An 18,073-nucleotide genomic window follows, 5' to 3' on the forward strand; every position below is an offset into this window, starting at 1 on the left:
TATTATTGTTGCTGCAGATAGTATTACAAATATCTATCGGAAGTAATCATAATACACAATAATACACATACAAATTACTTAATTGATAAGTTTGTTTTGGATCTTCTACATGTATGTTACTAGGTGTTCTAATTTTTAAAAATAAATGACGTACTGTATGATGAATATAATAAGAATTGGGGCTGTTAATGTTGTTTATTCTTGCAAATTTTTTTAATTATTTTCTTGTCAGTGTGATTCGTAAATTACACAGGAGATTAATACAGGAGGTTCATTTGAAGTTATTTTAGCCGTGATTGATCACTAAATATTCTATGGGGTATTAAAGTAAAACACGGAGATATTAAAAGATTTTATTTAAAGTAAGGTAGAAAACATAAAATTAAAAACTAATGTATTTAGGTACACTTGAAAACTATCAGATCGAAAGTAGAGAGGGAGTACATTCCCTCTAAAACCCCACAATAACTACTTCTATTATTACAAAATAGCTTATCGTACCTAGTATCAGATTACATTTAATTAATCTTAACTTTCCGTATAAATATTATTTGATCTTGATATCTTAAATAAAAATGCATGCTGTAAACGCATAGAGAATGCAAGATTTTGCGATGGCTTCTTGGATTCCGTAGACATAAAAATCTATTAGCAAATTAAAAACAAACAACTAAACAGCAGAGTATATATTAATTAATTATTAAAAACATCAATTAGAGATTTTATAAAAAATAGGCTTTTTTGTGTACTATTTGCCCCTTTGTTTAGGGTCGTCCCCACTGTTTTCCAAATTTAATGCAGTAGGGCATTAAATAAAAGTAGTTTTGAAAATCTGATTTCCACCTGAAAGGCTCGTTCAATTATAATTTTTTTTTCATTATAATTTATATTTATATCATCAATACGCAGCTCAAATAAATTTTCCCAGAAAGGAAGACCGAACCGCTTATTGTAAAAGATTGAGCTCAAAAAAAAAATTGGTTATTTTTCAATTTACTATTGGATTAGTAAAAATAAAAAATTGTGAGCTCATTAAAAAAATCATGTTTTTTATTTTTTTTTCGCCACCCGCAATAACCCCAAAATGGGCGACTTATCGCAAATAGCAAGGCACTGCTTGTGCAGTGCTGAAAATGGCGCTGAGGGCGCTGTAGGTGGCGAAGATACCACCCACCACGCCCACGGTGATCACCTCCCAGCAGAACAGCTTCGTCCAGCCCGAAGCGGTGCTGGAAATGGTAGGATTGCTATTAATAGATAACATAAATAGATAGAGTAGCTTGATTGAGTCACTGAGTTGTTTATTGTACCTCAATAATTAGGACCTGTAAGGTCAAAATTTTCAGAGGCTTTTGTTAATTAGGTTCACTTATTCCTGATATTGGGTCTCGTTTTAATTTTTGATACATCGACTGACGAGCTGATACAGTTGGTAATTCAGTTCAAAGTGGCTTGTAAATGATACTCACAAGGGTGGCTGGCCCTCCCCAGAGCCCTTGTTGAGCAAGCTGAGGTAGCAGTAGGAAGGCAGGGTAAAGGTGAGCAGCGCGATGGTGGTACCGCCCACCAGCGCCAAGATCGTGTAGAAGCGCGGGATGCTCTCGCCGATGAACAGGATTCCGGCGATGATGGACAGGCGCACCAGGGTGCGGTAGCCCACGGAGTCTGGGAGGTACGAGAATATTGATGGTGAATGGAAGTTAAACATTCTTTGAGAAATTTTATGATCAGGTTTTTGTATTTATTATTAAAGAACTATATGAATATCACATAAACTCCTGTGTAATGGAGTTACCAGTATAGTACAATGACTCACCCATAGGCACGCTGTACAGCTCCTCCATCTCCTGGCACACAGGATTCACCAGTATGATGAAGGCCGCCAGCAGGTGCACCGCCATCAGCACGTTGCCAACCAGGGACAAGGGTGTGGCCGACAAAGACGCGGCCACGTTCGGCGCTACCGCCTCACCGTACACCGCGTACCCGGCCACCGCGATTGGGAGGTAGAGCGCGAGGATCGCTGCGGAGGGCGTGGGGAGTCACAATAGAATACACATAACATAATACAATACAATTAAGTGCTATTCAGATTCATGTAGATCAGAGCAAATTGTATTTTCAAATTCCTTAATTTTTAGGGTTAAAACAATTTTTTACGATGCCTGAAGCGAAATGTAAATAGCAGGCTTATAAGTTATGGGTCCGAAAAACCGAAATTGCTCGCTTTATTTTACTTGATTACTGAAATTGTAATCAAAACATTTATGCAGAAACACATTGCAAAATTATATTAAAGGGGAATAAAACTAAGAAAATGATGATCAAAAATTTTTCAAAGAAAATGGACTCACCCAGAAAACTGTATTGCAAGCTAGTATTGAACTTAGATCTATCAGTCATATCATTCTGGATGGTGGGGAATGAGGAAGCGCCTCCGAACGCGAACATGATGGTCCCGAACGCGAGGAAGAAGTCAGTGAAACCGTGGATGCCGTAGCGGAACACGAACGGCTTGATGTCATTCATCATCTGGATGAAGTACAGCACGCAGGCCACCACCGTGGATATGAAGGCGATGAAGCCGAGCAGCCTGTGGGTTTTGTGTTCAGTTTTTAGAAACAACTATGAGGTAGACGGATTAACTCAATGTTCTTGGCTTTTCACGCTTCTTGTCCGAAAACAAACTTTAATTGTAAAATATGAAATAAGCAACAATGGTGATATGTTTAAATAATAATATGTATGATATAGCCACATGGGCACAGTAAAATAATATAAAAAATATATCTCTTCGTGATGTAGGAGCGAGCTCCATTTTTTGCAAATAAATTAATTATTAGATCACTGTCAACTGAATCAATTTAAAATAGAAAATGCGAGACTCATCAATGATTGAGGGGAAATGATGCAGCTCAGCGTGGTTATATGTATAGTAATGGGAAACCCATAGTACGCCGATAATTTCCTATCTACAGTTCATAGTTTATCCCAAACAAATTATCTAACTATTTACATAAAATGTCCTGTTGCGTTTCGAAATCTTCTTCCTAAATCCAAAATTTGACTTACGAGAAGTCCCTAGGAGTGCCGAACAGCAGGAGTGGAGTAACCGCTCCAGCTACCACCAGGTACCAGATGCAGATGGTGACGTTAGGCATCAGCGAGAGGAAGATCTGCTCGATGATCTGCGCGGCCAACAGCAGGTAAACCACCGACATGCCGAACTGGGTCACTACCAGCGCGAGGGAGACGCCCACACTGGGAATATGAATTTTGTTTTCATTGGGTGCATTAGGTACACGTGGACATAGTCATCGACAGTTCTAATATATAGACGTAACCTAGTGTACTGTATGTTCTGTGTATTTGTGACAAATTTTATTGCCTGTGAATAAATAGACTTAGTCTCTGAGCTCAGAAAGCCTAACATATCTAGATTTTGCAGAAAGCTTTTCACTGAATACCCCTACCTTTTAACAAATGAATGTTAACGGTACTCCATTAAGATTTGTACCCCAAAAACTAAATAAGAATTATTTGAGAATATTTGTTACCAAATTTTCTTTATTACGGAAACATTCTGTTAATGTGATATCTTATAATTTTAGACTTTTTGAAAATGTTAAAATAAATATTGAATTCAAGAAGCACAAAATAGGTAAATCATATAAATAAATAGTCCCTCCTTTCAGTTTTCGTTGTTTCGGACTCTGAGAAAAAATAAGTCAGATATATAACAAATATATTCTTATCCTACAAGCATGTAATTTTACCTCCAAATGGGTCCCAAGGCCTCATTCGCGATGATGGCATACGGGTTCCGTTTCCTGGTCCGCATGTCGGGGTTGCGGCTCTCCACCATGGTCCAGCAGTCGCCGAGACGCTTGCCACTGAAGGCTGCTATCAGACACATCAGTATGATAATCGGGATGCCGACCCAACCTGCGAACAAGACATAATCATGTTAGGATGTAATATTGATATGCACAGAAATACCGTTTGTTCATCAAAAAACATTGAATTCATGAAAAAAAAATAAATGCTATTTAAAAATGTAAGCCTCAAACACATGATAATACCAATATAAAAAGTAATCGAAAGAATTCGCTTAAAATGTACAAAAGGAACCTAAAATTATGAACTCATTTATATAGTAATAGTAATAAATGAACACATTTATAATTTAAAAGTGTATCCCTCAAAATTATAATTTTAAATTTAACTGAACAATTGCAATAGACTTAAGATAACTATATATATTTAGGTATTTTAACTTCGCAGAAATACAAACGGCTTTTATACGAAAATTTGCAAGAGTAATTAAATACAGTATCCATTGTGGTGTTCCCTATGTAACGCTATATTTCAATTACAGGTAAAGTAAGATCTCGATATTGTATTAATTAAATCCAACGCTATCGCTTACTCGCCGGAGCGAATATGCAGTTCATATAACGACAGGCGTAGGGATATTGAAATACAATACAATAATACAGAGTTCGATAAAATTGTATGAATAGATGGATATAAAGTGTGCGAAAGAGTACATAAATGGAAGTAAATGGAAGAAATTATATTATAACATAAAATAATTAGAATTATAACATTAAATTATTACTTGATATACATAGGCATTTGAATTTTGTAATTTTTGTTTATCGGCCACTAACCATTTACCATTTTTAACCACAAATCAATTACAGTAATGCAATACTAGTAGATAGACCTATATTTTAGGAGACAAAAGCGGGTGGATATGAGGTGGATATGCGCTGTCACGCGTGGCAGATGTAATTGAAATCAGTGTATGAATGTTAGGCGAGTGACGAGTGACAAGTCGTTATAATTATAAGTATTACGGCGCATAATTGAAGCCGGGAATACTCTAGAGAGCGTGCTCAAAATGCGAGAGAAATCTCGTCTACATGAGACACCTACTGCCACAAATGTTAGTAACACTTCAAGATTCCGAATAAACTTGACGAGATTCGCTTATTAATTCTAAATATTTACATACTCAGAGATATCATAAACATGTTTTTATTAACTGGTTGGCCAAGCCATAATCGTTATTTAGTGTTATATTCGATTTTTGATGTAAATCGTGTGACATTTTTTCGACGAATATTATAATCAAATTACACAACTTACATGTGGAAAGGCTATATATATATATACTCTTTGTAAGAAATGCTGTATGTATAATAGAATAAAAATTCAGATTGCAGAATATACACATCTTACCACATATCATCAGCAGATATAACATCTTTAGTTTATCCAAAAGTATGAACCATCCATAGATGCCGGAGGAAAATAAGACATTGTTATGTCTTTATCTTTTAGTAATACAACTTGTGTAGTCTTATGTTATCAGTGGTAACACTGGGCAAATACATTTCCGAAAATGACTAAAATATTGCCATCCGACATGACACTTAAAAAAGATAAAGATAATTGAAACATATAATGAGCTAAAGTTAGACGCATCAGATGTCACTTTATGACAAGTTTTTGTAGATATATTATTTGATAAAAATTCAAAAGGACTACAAAACTTGTTGGAGTTATGTATCATCGAATCAGTCTGAGCTGGTTTCGATTATGATCTGAAATATATTTGAATACAAATACAGATTGTCATGATAACCTACAGATTCGTTTCTATCTCACGGCAGATTTAGATAAATACCTACACTTTGAAATGGAGATTCTGGGTTCAGAATAGATCGTGTCACGTGACCCGATGTGTTTCATCTCGTCTAGCTTGTGATCTTTTGTGAATCTATCTATATTCTAATGCTTTGAATATTTTGTATTTTTATTCATGCATTGATTTTGAAAAATTCTCCCGCTAAAACTGCCTTATCAATGAGTATAAGAGACCAGTTAAATAGAAATTTGCGCTGTTAACACGGAAAGTTTGTTATCCTATAATTATATAGATTTATAACTTCTTTCTGCTTCAGCTACTTAGGCAGTAAATTTCTTCAAAGAATAATGTGGGAACTTCAATTGTAATTTGTGTAGCAGATGGGTGTAATACAAAAAAATAATAATTTAAATGAAAACCCAATAGTCGCAGTTACAGCCGTCATCTTTGCAGTTTCAAATAATAGAATCCAATAGCATTGGTTATTTGCATAGTGAAACAAAATTAATGTCCGCCAATTTTATATCATTGAATGACTCGATAGCTTGAAGACATTTCACAGCCACTTAGTTATCGTGAGATAGTCACAGCTGAGCAGCCTCAAGAGAGTCGATTAATACTATGAAAGTCATGAAGCAGTGACTGTGAAGAATTATGTAGTTTATTTAAGATTTATGTGCCTATCTCTATTACACGATTATTCAATAAGGAGTGTAATGCTCCAGGTACGTTTCTGAAATTCTATCTAAAGTTCTAATTCCTTTATCAAATAGGGTGGTATGTTTAATGGGGTAGTCGCAAACGAATTCCAACGAGCACCCGTGACCTCTTCACGTGGCTGGACGGAACACAGTGGGGTTTCAGTCGATAGGTATCCTACAAAAACCACGGTCTCTTCCCCCGGGGCCGAGAGGATCTATGAAACACTTCCCCAATGTAAAATAAAAAATAAATAAATAAAAAGAGGTAATTGCGTATTCTCTATTACTATGCCCGTCACCTATATTTGCATGTATTGTTTGAAAAGGGATTTTTCCTTCATGAGCGCATTCATTCGAACAAGGCATACAATTGCACCCAAATAAGTAACCCGAGTCAGAAGGAAGGTTCCTAGCAGTACAATACATGGTCTAGGCTTTAATTGCGCTATGTTTTTTAAAACAGGTTTGGCGAAGCCTCTCGTTATTTAATACTAGACGCTCGTCTCGGCTCCGCTCGGATATCAGGATTCCTAATTTATCCCAAGGGAGCATTTAATCGGAATAAAAGGCTCATACTCTGTCTATATACCAAATTTTTTCAAAATCCGTTCAGTAGTTTCAACGCGATTGACAGACAAATATTCAAACAAAAACACTTTCACATTTATAATATAAGTGTGAAGTGTGATATTTAACAGACAGAGAGGTTTGACCGCTTGTCTTTTTGTGTTGGGGTCTAAAACACGTGTGTACCTATATTCCTTCATGTTTTTTGTGAGTCTGTCTGTTTTTCTACTGGCACACAAATAAAGATTAGCCCGACAACACGGGCTCAGAAATATGTAATAATAGTTAACAGATAAACTATAACACGGTTCACATTATATGTATGTAGTTTATTATCGCTACATATTATCACGACGATCCAGTATGAATCCAGTTTTGACTAAAATAGGAATTCTAATTTGTTCTAAGTAGGTAGTGATGACTGACGGGTTTATGCTTAGATGTATTATAATTTTCCCCTAAGTAAATCCTTACTGGATATATAACCGTGATCCAAATATATCCCATGTCCAACAATGAATATGTAACTTTCTAATAGCAAAACAATTCCTGAAAACGGTGCAATATTTTTAAACTTTTTTTTATATTGCACCAAGTTAAGTAAGATCAATGTTGTTTTAATTGCGACATTTTTATCAACATATTTAAATGATAAATAAATACCAAATCCTTAGTTAATTCTCTTTAACTTCTTAATTTATAAAGCTGAAGAGTTTGCTTGTTTGATTGAACGCACTAATCTCAAGAACTACTGGTCCGATTTCAAAAATTCCTTCAGTGTTAGATAGCCCATTTATTGAGGATGGCTATAGGTTATATATGTACCACGAGCGAAGCCGGGGCGGACCGCCAGTCTGTCATAATAATTGTAATACAAACTGTAGCGAGTGTGCCTGAAACCTTATGTTAGAAACCGCAGTATACTCGCCATGCACGAGGGTTAACCCTACTCTTATACCAACGTAGAAATATTAGTATAATAACAAATAATTATTTACATGTATTTTGAAGAAAAAGCCCTAGGGAAAATCTAGAAGGCTAAGGACAGAATGGTAAGGTACCCATATATCGGTTGCACAGACTGCCCACTGGACATATGTGAGCTAACAATTTGTTTGTGTTGTCTATAACTATTTAGTTATTACATTTTATACATAACTCGAGGATTGTCCTCCGGCCGTGGCTCGTTAAAACAAAACTTGCTAGACAGGTTCTAGTCCCGTCTCTGTCACACATGCGTCGGAGATACCACGTGTCTCGCTCTCGTACTCCAAATATAGGGTCAATCAAGAAAGTAGCTAAAATAACTGAATTATGTTAATTTATAAACAAAGTTGATAATGTTGAAATCGGCCGTGGGTTGTTCGTTAGTTTTTTAGTTAAGCCAGCAAAGTTTCTATTGAATAATGTTGCGCAATATTACGATAGGATAATTAATGGAGCGGAGTGTTCTGCGCCTTTTACACACGGTACGACGATCGGAACGTAATTTGTATCGAGCATGTACTAGCGGGATGTGTTCGAAGAAATATTTCATACTTTGACATTTTACAAAAAGTTTACTCGATTAAACCATTATCGGGTTAATTCGCACAAAATACCCTAAACAATCATTATTAGAATGTGACGCTTACATGTAATTGTCTTAAAATTAATTTGAAAATTCGAAATATTATACTATTTAAACACAAAAAAACATTGGATGACATTAGAACATTAGAACGTATAAAAAAGGGGCAAGCGATAAGCGATGGTAAAAAAAAATATCGGGCAGGTTAGATAGGACAAGGAAGACAAGGACGGGAAATCATATTTCAACTCCGTTTTATTAATTAGAGCACTGGCATTAAGCGTTGCTACACAGAATATCTTCGATTGTATTTAATCGCGTGGTACCTAGTAAAAGAAGCTTCTTATACCTATACTATTATAGTTCAGAGGTTCAAAAATTTCACAGCAGGTTGTTGTGAATAATTAATAATCAATTTAAAATTAATGCAAACATTAGTACATAATGTTAGTATGAGAGCTGCAATAGATTTGTTTATTTTTGGACAATGTCTACTGGAGCAAGCTACACACAGTTGAGTGGGACGGTTATTGTAATAATGTCAGTGGAAAAATACGAGAAACAGGTTTATACAATCGAAAATCGTCTCAAATGTAGGATACTCGTGGATTTCAGAGCAACGAGTGGTGACGGGGTGCATTGACCGATTGTGTCGGCCCTTCACTAAGTATAAAACAAAGTCGCTTTCCGCCGTCTATGTGTATGCGTCGATCTTTTAAATTATGCAACAGATTTAGATGGGGTTTTTTTAATAGATAGAGTGATTCAAGGGGAAGGTTAATACACATTATAAAGGTTAATGGAAAAGAAAGGGGCGGGAAAGTACGAAGTGCATTTACAAGCGAATGATGACGAAAGTAAGATACTTTGACTTGTAAGAAATATATTTACACGGAGAAGGTTTCATAGTTGGTTCTATATCTGAAAATTAACTATAAATAAATAAGATTAACCCATTCGAGAAAAGAGGTTTTAGAGGTTACAGGAGATAACCGTTTATTTTGAGTGAAATGAAGAGGTATAACGGGAAACAATTGTAATTGATAATGATTAATGGCTCATAATGTTTCAACGATTAAATGGTTATTGCATCGCACGTGCAAGTTTTGAAACGACACTCAAAACCGTATGCATGTGTCCAGCTGTTCATAGCGCCTGAACAAATTCTTAAAAGTATCTACTTAAAAGTCAGGAAATATAGAATTTTTACATTATAATATGTGGGAGTTTTAGCTATAGTGAGTTCTGTTATGAGAATCTATATTCAAATTCATACAACTTTTCTAAACACAGCATTCAACTTACGAGATTTATGTACAAAACTCGTTTTATATCTGCTCTTTAAACGCTGAGTTAGTCGCAAAAAATGTCTATTAATGACGTTAAATTCGAATGTAAATCTTTCCTGGCATTAATATGCTACTTTAAATGAAAATGTTTATATTTCTATTAAAATGGTTTTATATTTTCAAGGCTAGAACAAGAGGCACTGTCTAGACTCTAGACTGACAAGCTTTCAATTTTTCAGCACATTATACTGACTTGACGAGAGCTTGCAGATACGAAAACAGCCGCTTTTTTTGCTTTCGTCAAGACATGATTAAAAAATATAAAGAAAAACATCGAACAAATATTTCAACCCTAAATACGAGCGAGGTTATTCTAATAGTGTAGTTCTAATATTATAAAGAGGAATTCTTTGTATGTTTGTGACGTTTTCAATCAAAAACTGCTGGACCTATTTCAAAAATTCTTTCTCCATTAGAAAACTGCATCTTCACTGAGTGACATAGGCTATATATGTACCACGGGTGAAGCCGAGGCGAACAGCTAGTAACGTAAAAAATATAAATACATAACAGAGGATATTTCCAAATAAATAAGACAAGTAAATTAATGAATTAATATACAATTGCACTTCAGAAAACGAGTTATAGTTTATTCTCGTGACCACATTTTTAACGACTTTCTGAATATCGTTAAATGATATCAGCTAGTTAAGCGTCAGAATTAATTCCACAACTTAGATAACTCAAGATCGTTAAGGAATTGCTTAATATCGTTGTAACTTTGAGTAATTATTTGTTCAATTATGTTGTCGGTTATGAATGACCGGTCTATGTCTAAGTTCTAGCTCACAGATCTTAGATGTAAACATAGAACATAGAATACCAAAATTTACCAGGTGACAGTAGACCAGAGATCAATATCAGTCCGAAGTTACTTTTCAGGCTTGTTTTTCTAAAATTTTTAGCGGCCTGTTTTCAGTAGGCCTGCTATACTAAGTATGTCTGTATATAAATGCAAAAAGTACGTATTTGGAGATTTTTTTTATTATTATCATCCAGATAATAACAAAAACCCGAAGAAAAGTATACTATATTTAATCTGCTTTAGGCAATCAGTCGATTTAAATACGTATCACAGTATTAAAATAGTTATGTATATGTAACTGTGCAGACCAATTATGAACGATGGTTTACACCACTTTCCCATGGTCCTGTTTTGCGATATAATGAATGTAAATAAAAGGCCTCGTCACATGGTTTTTACACTAATAGCCGGTATGCGCTCGCGTGCCCCTCTCTCACGCATCGGTACAGTCGCTAACTCAAGTAGAGCATTAATATTTATAAGTAACATTCGCTGTCTAGAAATATATTCGTCAAAATTCGCTGCGCAGGTTTATAAATACACATAAATTGTTACAAAAATGCGCTCAATACTCAAAATGCAATGAGGATTATGCGCTTTTTAGCATTATGATAGGGGCTGTAAGTCTGTTGTAAACTTACAGCAATTGCAGACGCATATTAACGTATTTGAAAACGCCAAGCATTCGTAAGTAATTATTAACAAATATACGTATCCCTATATAAAATTGCTGCATTTTGGATTAATTACGAAAAATACACTAAATGACGTAGCTTATAAATTGGAGTCGTTTAGAACAATTACAAGTACTACAGGAGACCACATTAAAGTGCAAAACGGACAATCTATCGGTTCCATTAAAATAATAATTAAACTAACTAAATATAAATGTAATGTATTATAAATATATGTGTATGAAAGGAGCGGTATACGTAAATGCGTTGGTTACTTTCTTTACATTTCAAGCACGAGACATGAAGGGTTGTCGACCTCCGGGAATGAAGCCGCAGAAATGTAGTGATATAGCTGGCAATATTTCGATGTAACAATTGGGTTATTGTTTATTATAATTCATGCACTCTTATCTTACACTCATGCGTCTTATGTCTAATTTAATAACGATTAAATATGGAAGTTTTTGATACGAATTCTCATTTAATTCAATAGATATAGATCGGTTTTTAAATGTGTAGCCAGGTAAGACTTCTTTTCAGTTCAGATTAGGAAGTATCCATAACGCGATTAACTTAGTATTGAATTCAGCCCGTCCGGTCCTCGCCATCATCGTACAACATCGAAAGTAGGAAGGAATAACAGCCGATATTATGGGATATGATGAAACTATCGATTTACAATAAATAAAGAAATATAAATGTTGAAAGCAGATCAAAAATCGAGGGGCACCCCACCCTCCTTTTACTTGTAACTCGATAAGAAAAATCGCTAAGAAGATTATACACCAAGAAAAGTACTTAGCTAGCAAATAGGCTTTGAGTAAAACTATTATTTTACTTGTTATATGAACAATAACATTGCAATAACAGAGCGACTCGTTGTACAAATGACTTCCCATCAATTTATTACTTATTACATTATTGTAGACAAATAAAATCTTTGAAACGTTTCAGTATACCGATTTAAATTATAATGTTTTTTTTGCTTTATATGTTTTTGGATTGATTAATTTAATGATGGTGTTAATTGGGAATCTGTTAACGAATATACTTTTGTTTTCATATTTTTTCAGAGGTCTCAATAAAATATAAATTATATCGCTGGAAAAAAAAAGGTTTGATTATAAACTCAAACATATAGAAAGTTATATATTTAAGAAGGTATTACGGTCCATCATATTAAGGTAACGATGCGTAACGAACCACAGTGGGTCCAGGGTTGATTATAGGAACAGTCATAAATACAAATGCATTGTTTTATTATATATAATAGTCTGCAGTTTGAATAACACATCATGTCACACGTATTAATAGAGAAACCATTGAAAAATCTCTTGTCTCTTGTTGTCCTAGGTTATTGTTTGTGTAGCAACGAACCATATATTATTTTCAATTAAACTTTAGTAAGTTGGACTTCATTTATCCCGTTTGTCTGATATTGCACTTCCATTATATACACACAACGTTTTATTTTCAATAACGAACGCAATATTTACACATGTTATTACTATAAAGAACATTCTATTATTACTTAGATACTTTTTCCAATAACATCATTAGCACGGTAATGGATGCTACAAGAAATCACATTAGAGGTACATTTACAAATCGCTTTGCATTCACAAATGACTTACCGGTTTTGACGAGAGCTCTAGGGAGCGCTAGGACTCCGCTGCCGGCCATCTCTCCGGCCACCAGGATCGCGGTCTGCTTAACAGAGAGCCCGCCCTGGCCGCCGCCTTTGCCTGGGCCGCCGCCATCGCCTGTGTCGATGCCCTGGATGTTGTACGATAGTAAATTAGATATTCATTTGTATCCTTACAATTCGACTAAGTAATATGTATGTCTCGATTATTTTAAACTCATTGTGCTGAAATAAAAATTGACAATTTGATCAATTGTATGACAGCGCCCATACGTAAAGGGCCAAGCGACAACCTAGCATACTTTCTGTCGTGTAAGGAGGCTATGAGAGGTGTTGTTTCTTCCAAAACATTGGTATTCATTTGATTTAATTTTAACATATATCCCAGTTTAAAATACTGTTATTCAAATAAGGTGATAACACTTTATTATTTACCTTTACGAACAAACTCTCTTTATAATTTAATTATTATAAGCATCATATTCATCCAATAAAATATCCACGATAATAATAAATGATTCTTTCATTTTGTTTTTTTACAATGCACAAAGAGTTTATTCTAACAAAAAATGTCTTGTTTTTCTTAGATAACGCAACGGATCTAAATTCATATTCAAATAGAATTTAATAAATTAAACATTAGGCATAAGATTGCCGTAAAGACCGGTATCACTAACGCATTGCAATACAAATCAAAATAAAATTATTATAATTAAATCTCGAATATTTCAATGGCGGAATTCTGTGAGAGAATAAAATCTAAGCAGAAGATTAGCTCGACACTTAAAATGTTTAGAAATAATTTGTTTAAGTGTTAATAACGCCATATTATTTTATGGGGGATAAAAATTTAAGTATTCATTTGAAGTTTACGAATACGTAATAAGTAGTGAGTACATACTCAAAATTCAGTCGTCTGTGGATATTTATTAAGAGTACTAGTTTTTCAAAACATTTTTCTGGTAATTTCTTAACTCATTAAGGAATCAGTAGATACTTAACCATACCGAAATCAACCTTCTATTACTCTCTGCCTACGCTCATATTTGATCACATCTTTTATTGGATATATGTTAATAGGTAAGCAGCACAAATCGTAAATATAAATATGTTAAAAAGGATATTCGACTGTTTGGTGCCGTTACAGACGGAATGTAACCTAGCATGATTATTAATGTTTTTTAGGGAAGTTTAACGCTTGTATGAAAGATTTATGTGAAGAAGAATGTTTTTTATATAAATGCAGATAAAATCAAATAACTGTCAAATCTACTAAAGCGATATGTTTTATAACCATGAATTAAACCTAAACTATTTGTCTTAATGGTTTGACGATCAAATCTGCAAAGTCTAAAGCTATAACGAAATAAGTAAAATATTAATCAAAAAATTAAAAACAACAAAAGCAAATATCTCTCCCATCCTTTCATCCGTTTAAACACCTTTAAGTTTCTATTGCAATTTCTATTGTCATTAAATCATTCTCATGTTTCTTCTATCAAAATATAGTGATCAAATCGCGCAGGTACGTGCAACAATTTATTTTAACAAGTCAGCTAAATAATACGAGATAAAAACACGTAAAAATATGTTATTTGTGTAGGTTTTCTAATTAGCTGATTTTTAGCTACACAAAGTAGTATACTTTATAGTTTATTGTCTTATTACGTAGTAAAAGTTCGCGTTTTGTTGTACGTATTCGTTATAACATATGCATGTGCTAATAATCCGAAATGAATTGACATCAATAATAATCTATTCCTGACCTATAGCCAGGGAGAAGCCATAAAATGAATTACGATAGGATATAATTCATGTCAGAGGTACCTACGCCGGAAACCAGCGCAATGCTTGCTGCGGGAATGTTTCTGTTATATTTATATTTTTTATTAAATATAATTCATTTTATAGAACGAAACGTACTTTTTTCATTAAATTGTATTAGGTCTCGGATGCATTTACTTAATTCAAATTTATAATTTTAAAACAACTGTCTGTAGCGACAGCTTATAATCACATAAACTCGTATTTCCTGTTTCAACAAAAAGTAGTCCTAAATAGTTACTGTGTTCCCTACCTAAAAAATGTCTGCCTGAGTGCCCAAATAATACATTTTGACAGATTCATAAGGCAATTTATTTATAATTCGAATATGTATGTGTAAGTTCCTATATTTTGTATGTAAAATACGTTAAACAACTTTGGTAAATAGCACCGGCTCACTTAGATCTACCTCCAACCCTATAAGCTTGTTTGGTTTGCTTGTTTTGAGTGAATCTTTAAGCATTGAAATGTTTAATTGTAGATAATATTTTATCTCCATTGATATGTATGTTGAGGTGTAAATATTGAAGTAAATAAAATACGTCATTTAACGTACAAGGCGATCCTGTCAGACTCAAGTATGTCATAATTGGGTATAGCGTTTTCCAATATAGACAGCATTTCCCCAAAAACAAACTAAAACGAAAATATATAACTGCAAATAATATATGTATCTACTACCTAAATAATGTGTAAGTCATAATAGCGGTGTGCTAGATCTGATAAGATGTTTGAATTCTATGGTTAATGAAATGTACCACGGTACCCGAGTATGAGGGAATAACTATCGTTTATAATCATGATCTATAGGATATTACATGCTATTGTATACAGGCCGTAACTGTGACATTGTTTATTTGTTTGTCTCTTCTGTCATGTCGCTACGGAATAACAGCTGAATATTGAGGATCGGTATGGTCCATTTATTTCCTTTCCTTAAGTCCTGAACACTTCTGGTAGTTACGTTACTAACAATTCTATATGATATCGTGGTCCAGGTGTAGCAAGCTAAGTCCTATGGACTTTGACGTTATGTTAAAATACACTGTGATACGTAAGGAAGGACATGCTCGACCGCAAAATGTAAGCGATATTGTATGTGAGTTTCAACTTTCGTGCTCGCTTGGTTGGTTCCAGCGTGCGAGTGGACACGCGCGTTACCATCATATCATATTATTAAACTAATTTTAATTATTATTACTTTAAATTATATAGCTTGTAAGCCTAACTTCACTACTCACTAGAAAATTAAGTATATTGAGCGATGTAACTCGAATGAATGAAGATATCATTGATTAATTTTATCGAGTTGTGAATTCATCACATAAATTCAAAGTTGGTATGAAATGAGGGATTTAAATTGAAGGAACATTCAATATTATTATATACGTTGTCTAATAAGTATCTGACTAATCATCTAAAACTATTGCACGACGAAATATTTAAAATTAATTATATGCTGTTAATGTTTCCTCCCATTTACTTGCTACATTAAGTTATTTAAATTGTTTAAATAATTAACATAACGTTCATCGATGAATGTATTAAAAAGTGACCACGGAACCCGAAATTAAGAATAGCAAGAATAGTAGGAGTACATGTAACTTTTTTTGTGAACTCGACAGCCATGGGTGAGGTGCCTACCTGACAAATTTATCAAGATATAAAAAGGTTTTTGTAAGAATGGACACTGACGATCTTACGTTATGTTGTTGAGGAATCCAGCGCAACTATGATTAATGACGAGAATTATTCGAGAATAATCTATTCATGTTATTAGATAGGATAGAAAAAAATAGTAATAAATATTAATATACTCAGCGCAATGAGAATAAAGTTGATACCGCGCTAATTATAGTGCAAAACCTACTTGTTATTTTAATTTAAAAAATAATTCCACTCGCAATATACTTACACCCTTAGGCACGAGGGGTGTAGATTCAGTGGCCTCAGACTTCCCCACAGCAGCTTCTATTTCCAGTCCGTTCTTCTTCGCCATCTTCTTTATTCCTGCTGTTTAAAAACAATAATTAGCTATAAATACACCCGAATATCCACTAGAAATAGTTCAATAATAGTCGGGGTCGATGTATCGTTTTATAGACAATTTCCTGTAGCGTCAATAAGCTAATAAGATGATTTGAACGGCTTCTTACCTAAAGTGTGGACTAGCTAGCGAGTGAACGCACCCGCTCCTCACAAAACTCGTAATAAAACTGTCTGTGCCGCTAATCCCACCGAAGCACGGCACTCGGCTGGCGGCAGGCGGCAGGCTGCAAGCGGCGAGCAAGCAAGTTACTCTGTGCAGTAAGCTGTACAAGCGAGCCGACTGGAGTGTGGACACCTTTCGTTCGAGTTCGAGTTATTGACTGTAATATTGTTAAATCAGAGGCTATCTACACATTACACAATATTTTAGTAATATTTAAAATGTTATGTAAAGATGGTGTATGTTTGATACATCCCTACTAATATTATAAATGCGAAAGTAACTCTGTCTGTCTGTCTGTCTGTTACGCTTTCACGCCTAAACCACTGAACCGATTTTCACAAAATTTGGTATGAAGATAGAAATGAACTTGGGAAAGAACATAGGATACTTTTTATCGCGAAAAAATGGTAGAAAGAGTTGAAAGAGGAGATGAAAGTTGTATGAAAGTTCGATATTGTCAAACCGATTTTGATGAAACTTGGTATGTAGATGGAGATGAACGTGGGAAAGAACAAACCATACTTTTTGATGCGAAGAAAATACTCCTTACCGTGTCGCGCGATATAAGCGAATTCTACGCGGGCGAAGCCGCGGGAGAAAAGCTAGTAAACTATATAAAGTATAAGTATCTATTAAGTATTAAAAATGTGTTCGCAGTAGAACAATAAAAATTCCTTTCGGGTATAGTTCGAAATACACCAATAATTTTAAAAATCTTTCTTAAAATGTATTATGATTAAATTCTGTTTAAACATTTAAAATAATTAAGAACCACCTTTGATAGGTTTTAATTATTTTTAACGCCTGATTATTGCAATTAGCAAATTATTTTAAGCATTACTTTGCTTTGTATTAAAAACGAGTTTGAAAACAAATTATGTTTTTTTTTTTGGTAAAATTTCTCTCCTTAACCAGCATGAATAACAATTAATATAGTCAAAGAACATATAACATAATACTAGACTAGTAGTTAAAGTTTAAATTTTATTTCGTATATAATATTATAAATGCGAAAGTAACTCTGTCTGTCTGTCTGTCTGTTACGCTTTCACGCCTAAACCACTGAACCG

General features: G+C 34.2%; 1 protein-coding gene across 2 annotated transcripts; it reads right to left on the reverse strand.

Moving 5' to 3' along the window:
* Positions 1–345: 345 nt before the first annotated feature.
* Positions 346–17,100, reverse strand: LOC119835471 (amino acid transporter AVT1D-like). Of its 2 annotated transcripts, none has more exons than XM_038360302.1 (9): positions 16,948–17,100; positions 16,707–16,804; positions 12,957–13,098; positions 3,777–3,945; positions 3,073–3,261; positions 2,355–2,593; positions 1,817–2,023; positions 1,470–1,665; positions 346–1,229 (listed from the first exon to the last, which is right to left on the reverse strand). In XM_038360302.1, the coding sequence occupies exons 2-9, from the start codon at positions 16,788–16,790 to the stop codon at positions 1,094–1,096; spliced, it is 1,362 nt and encodes a 453-aa protein (XP_038216230.1). In that variant the 5' UTR covers positions 16,791–16,804; positions 16,948–17,100; the 3' UTR covers positions 346–1,093. The 2 variants fall into 2 exon arrangements, with proteins under 2 accessions (XP_038216230.1, XP_038216231.1); XM_038360303.1 differs by having other exon boundaries at positions 16,707–16,801; positions 16,948–17,081.
* Positions 17,101–18,073: the final 973 nt, after the last annotated feature.

This window comes from Zerene cesonia, chromosome Z (genome assembly GCF_012273895.1).
Source record: "Zerene cesonia ecotype Mississippi chromosome Z, Zerene_cesonia_1.1, whole genome shotgun sequence".
NCBI lineage: Eukaryota > Metazoa > Arthropoda > Insecta > Lepidoptera > Pieridae > Zerene > Zerene cesonia.

Bases quoted from the DNA above. Each gene is read 5' to 3' on its own strand.
- LOC119835471 (XM_038360302.1), bottom strand. From the start codon at position 16,790: ATGGCGAAGAAGAACGGACTGGAAATAGAAGCTGCTGTGGGGAAGTCT. The intron at 3,946-12,956 runs GTAAGTCATTTG...TCTTGTTCGCAG, and splicing joins TAGAGCTCTCGTCAAAACCG to GTTGGGTCGGCATCCCGATT. The intron at 2,594-3,072 runs GTAAGTCAAATT...CAAAACCCACAG, and splicing joins GGCACTCCTAGGGACTTCTC to GCTGCTCGGCTTCATCGCCT.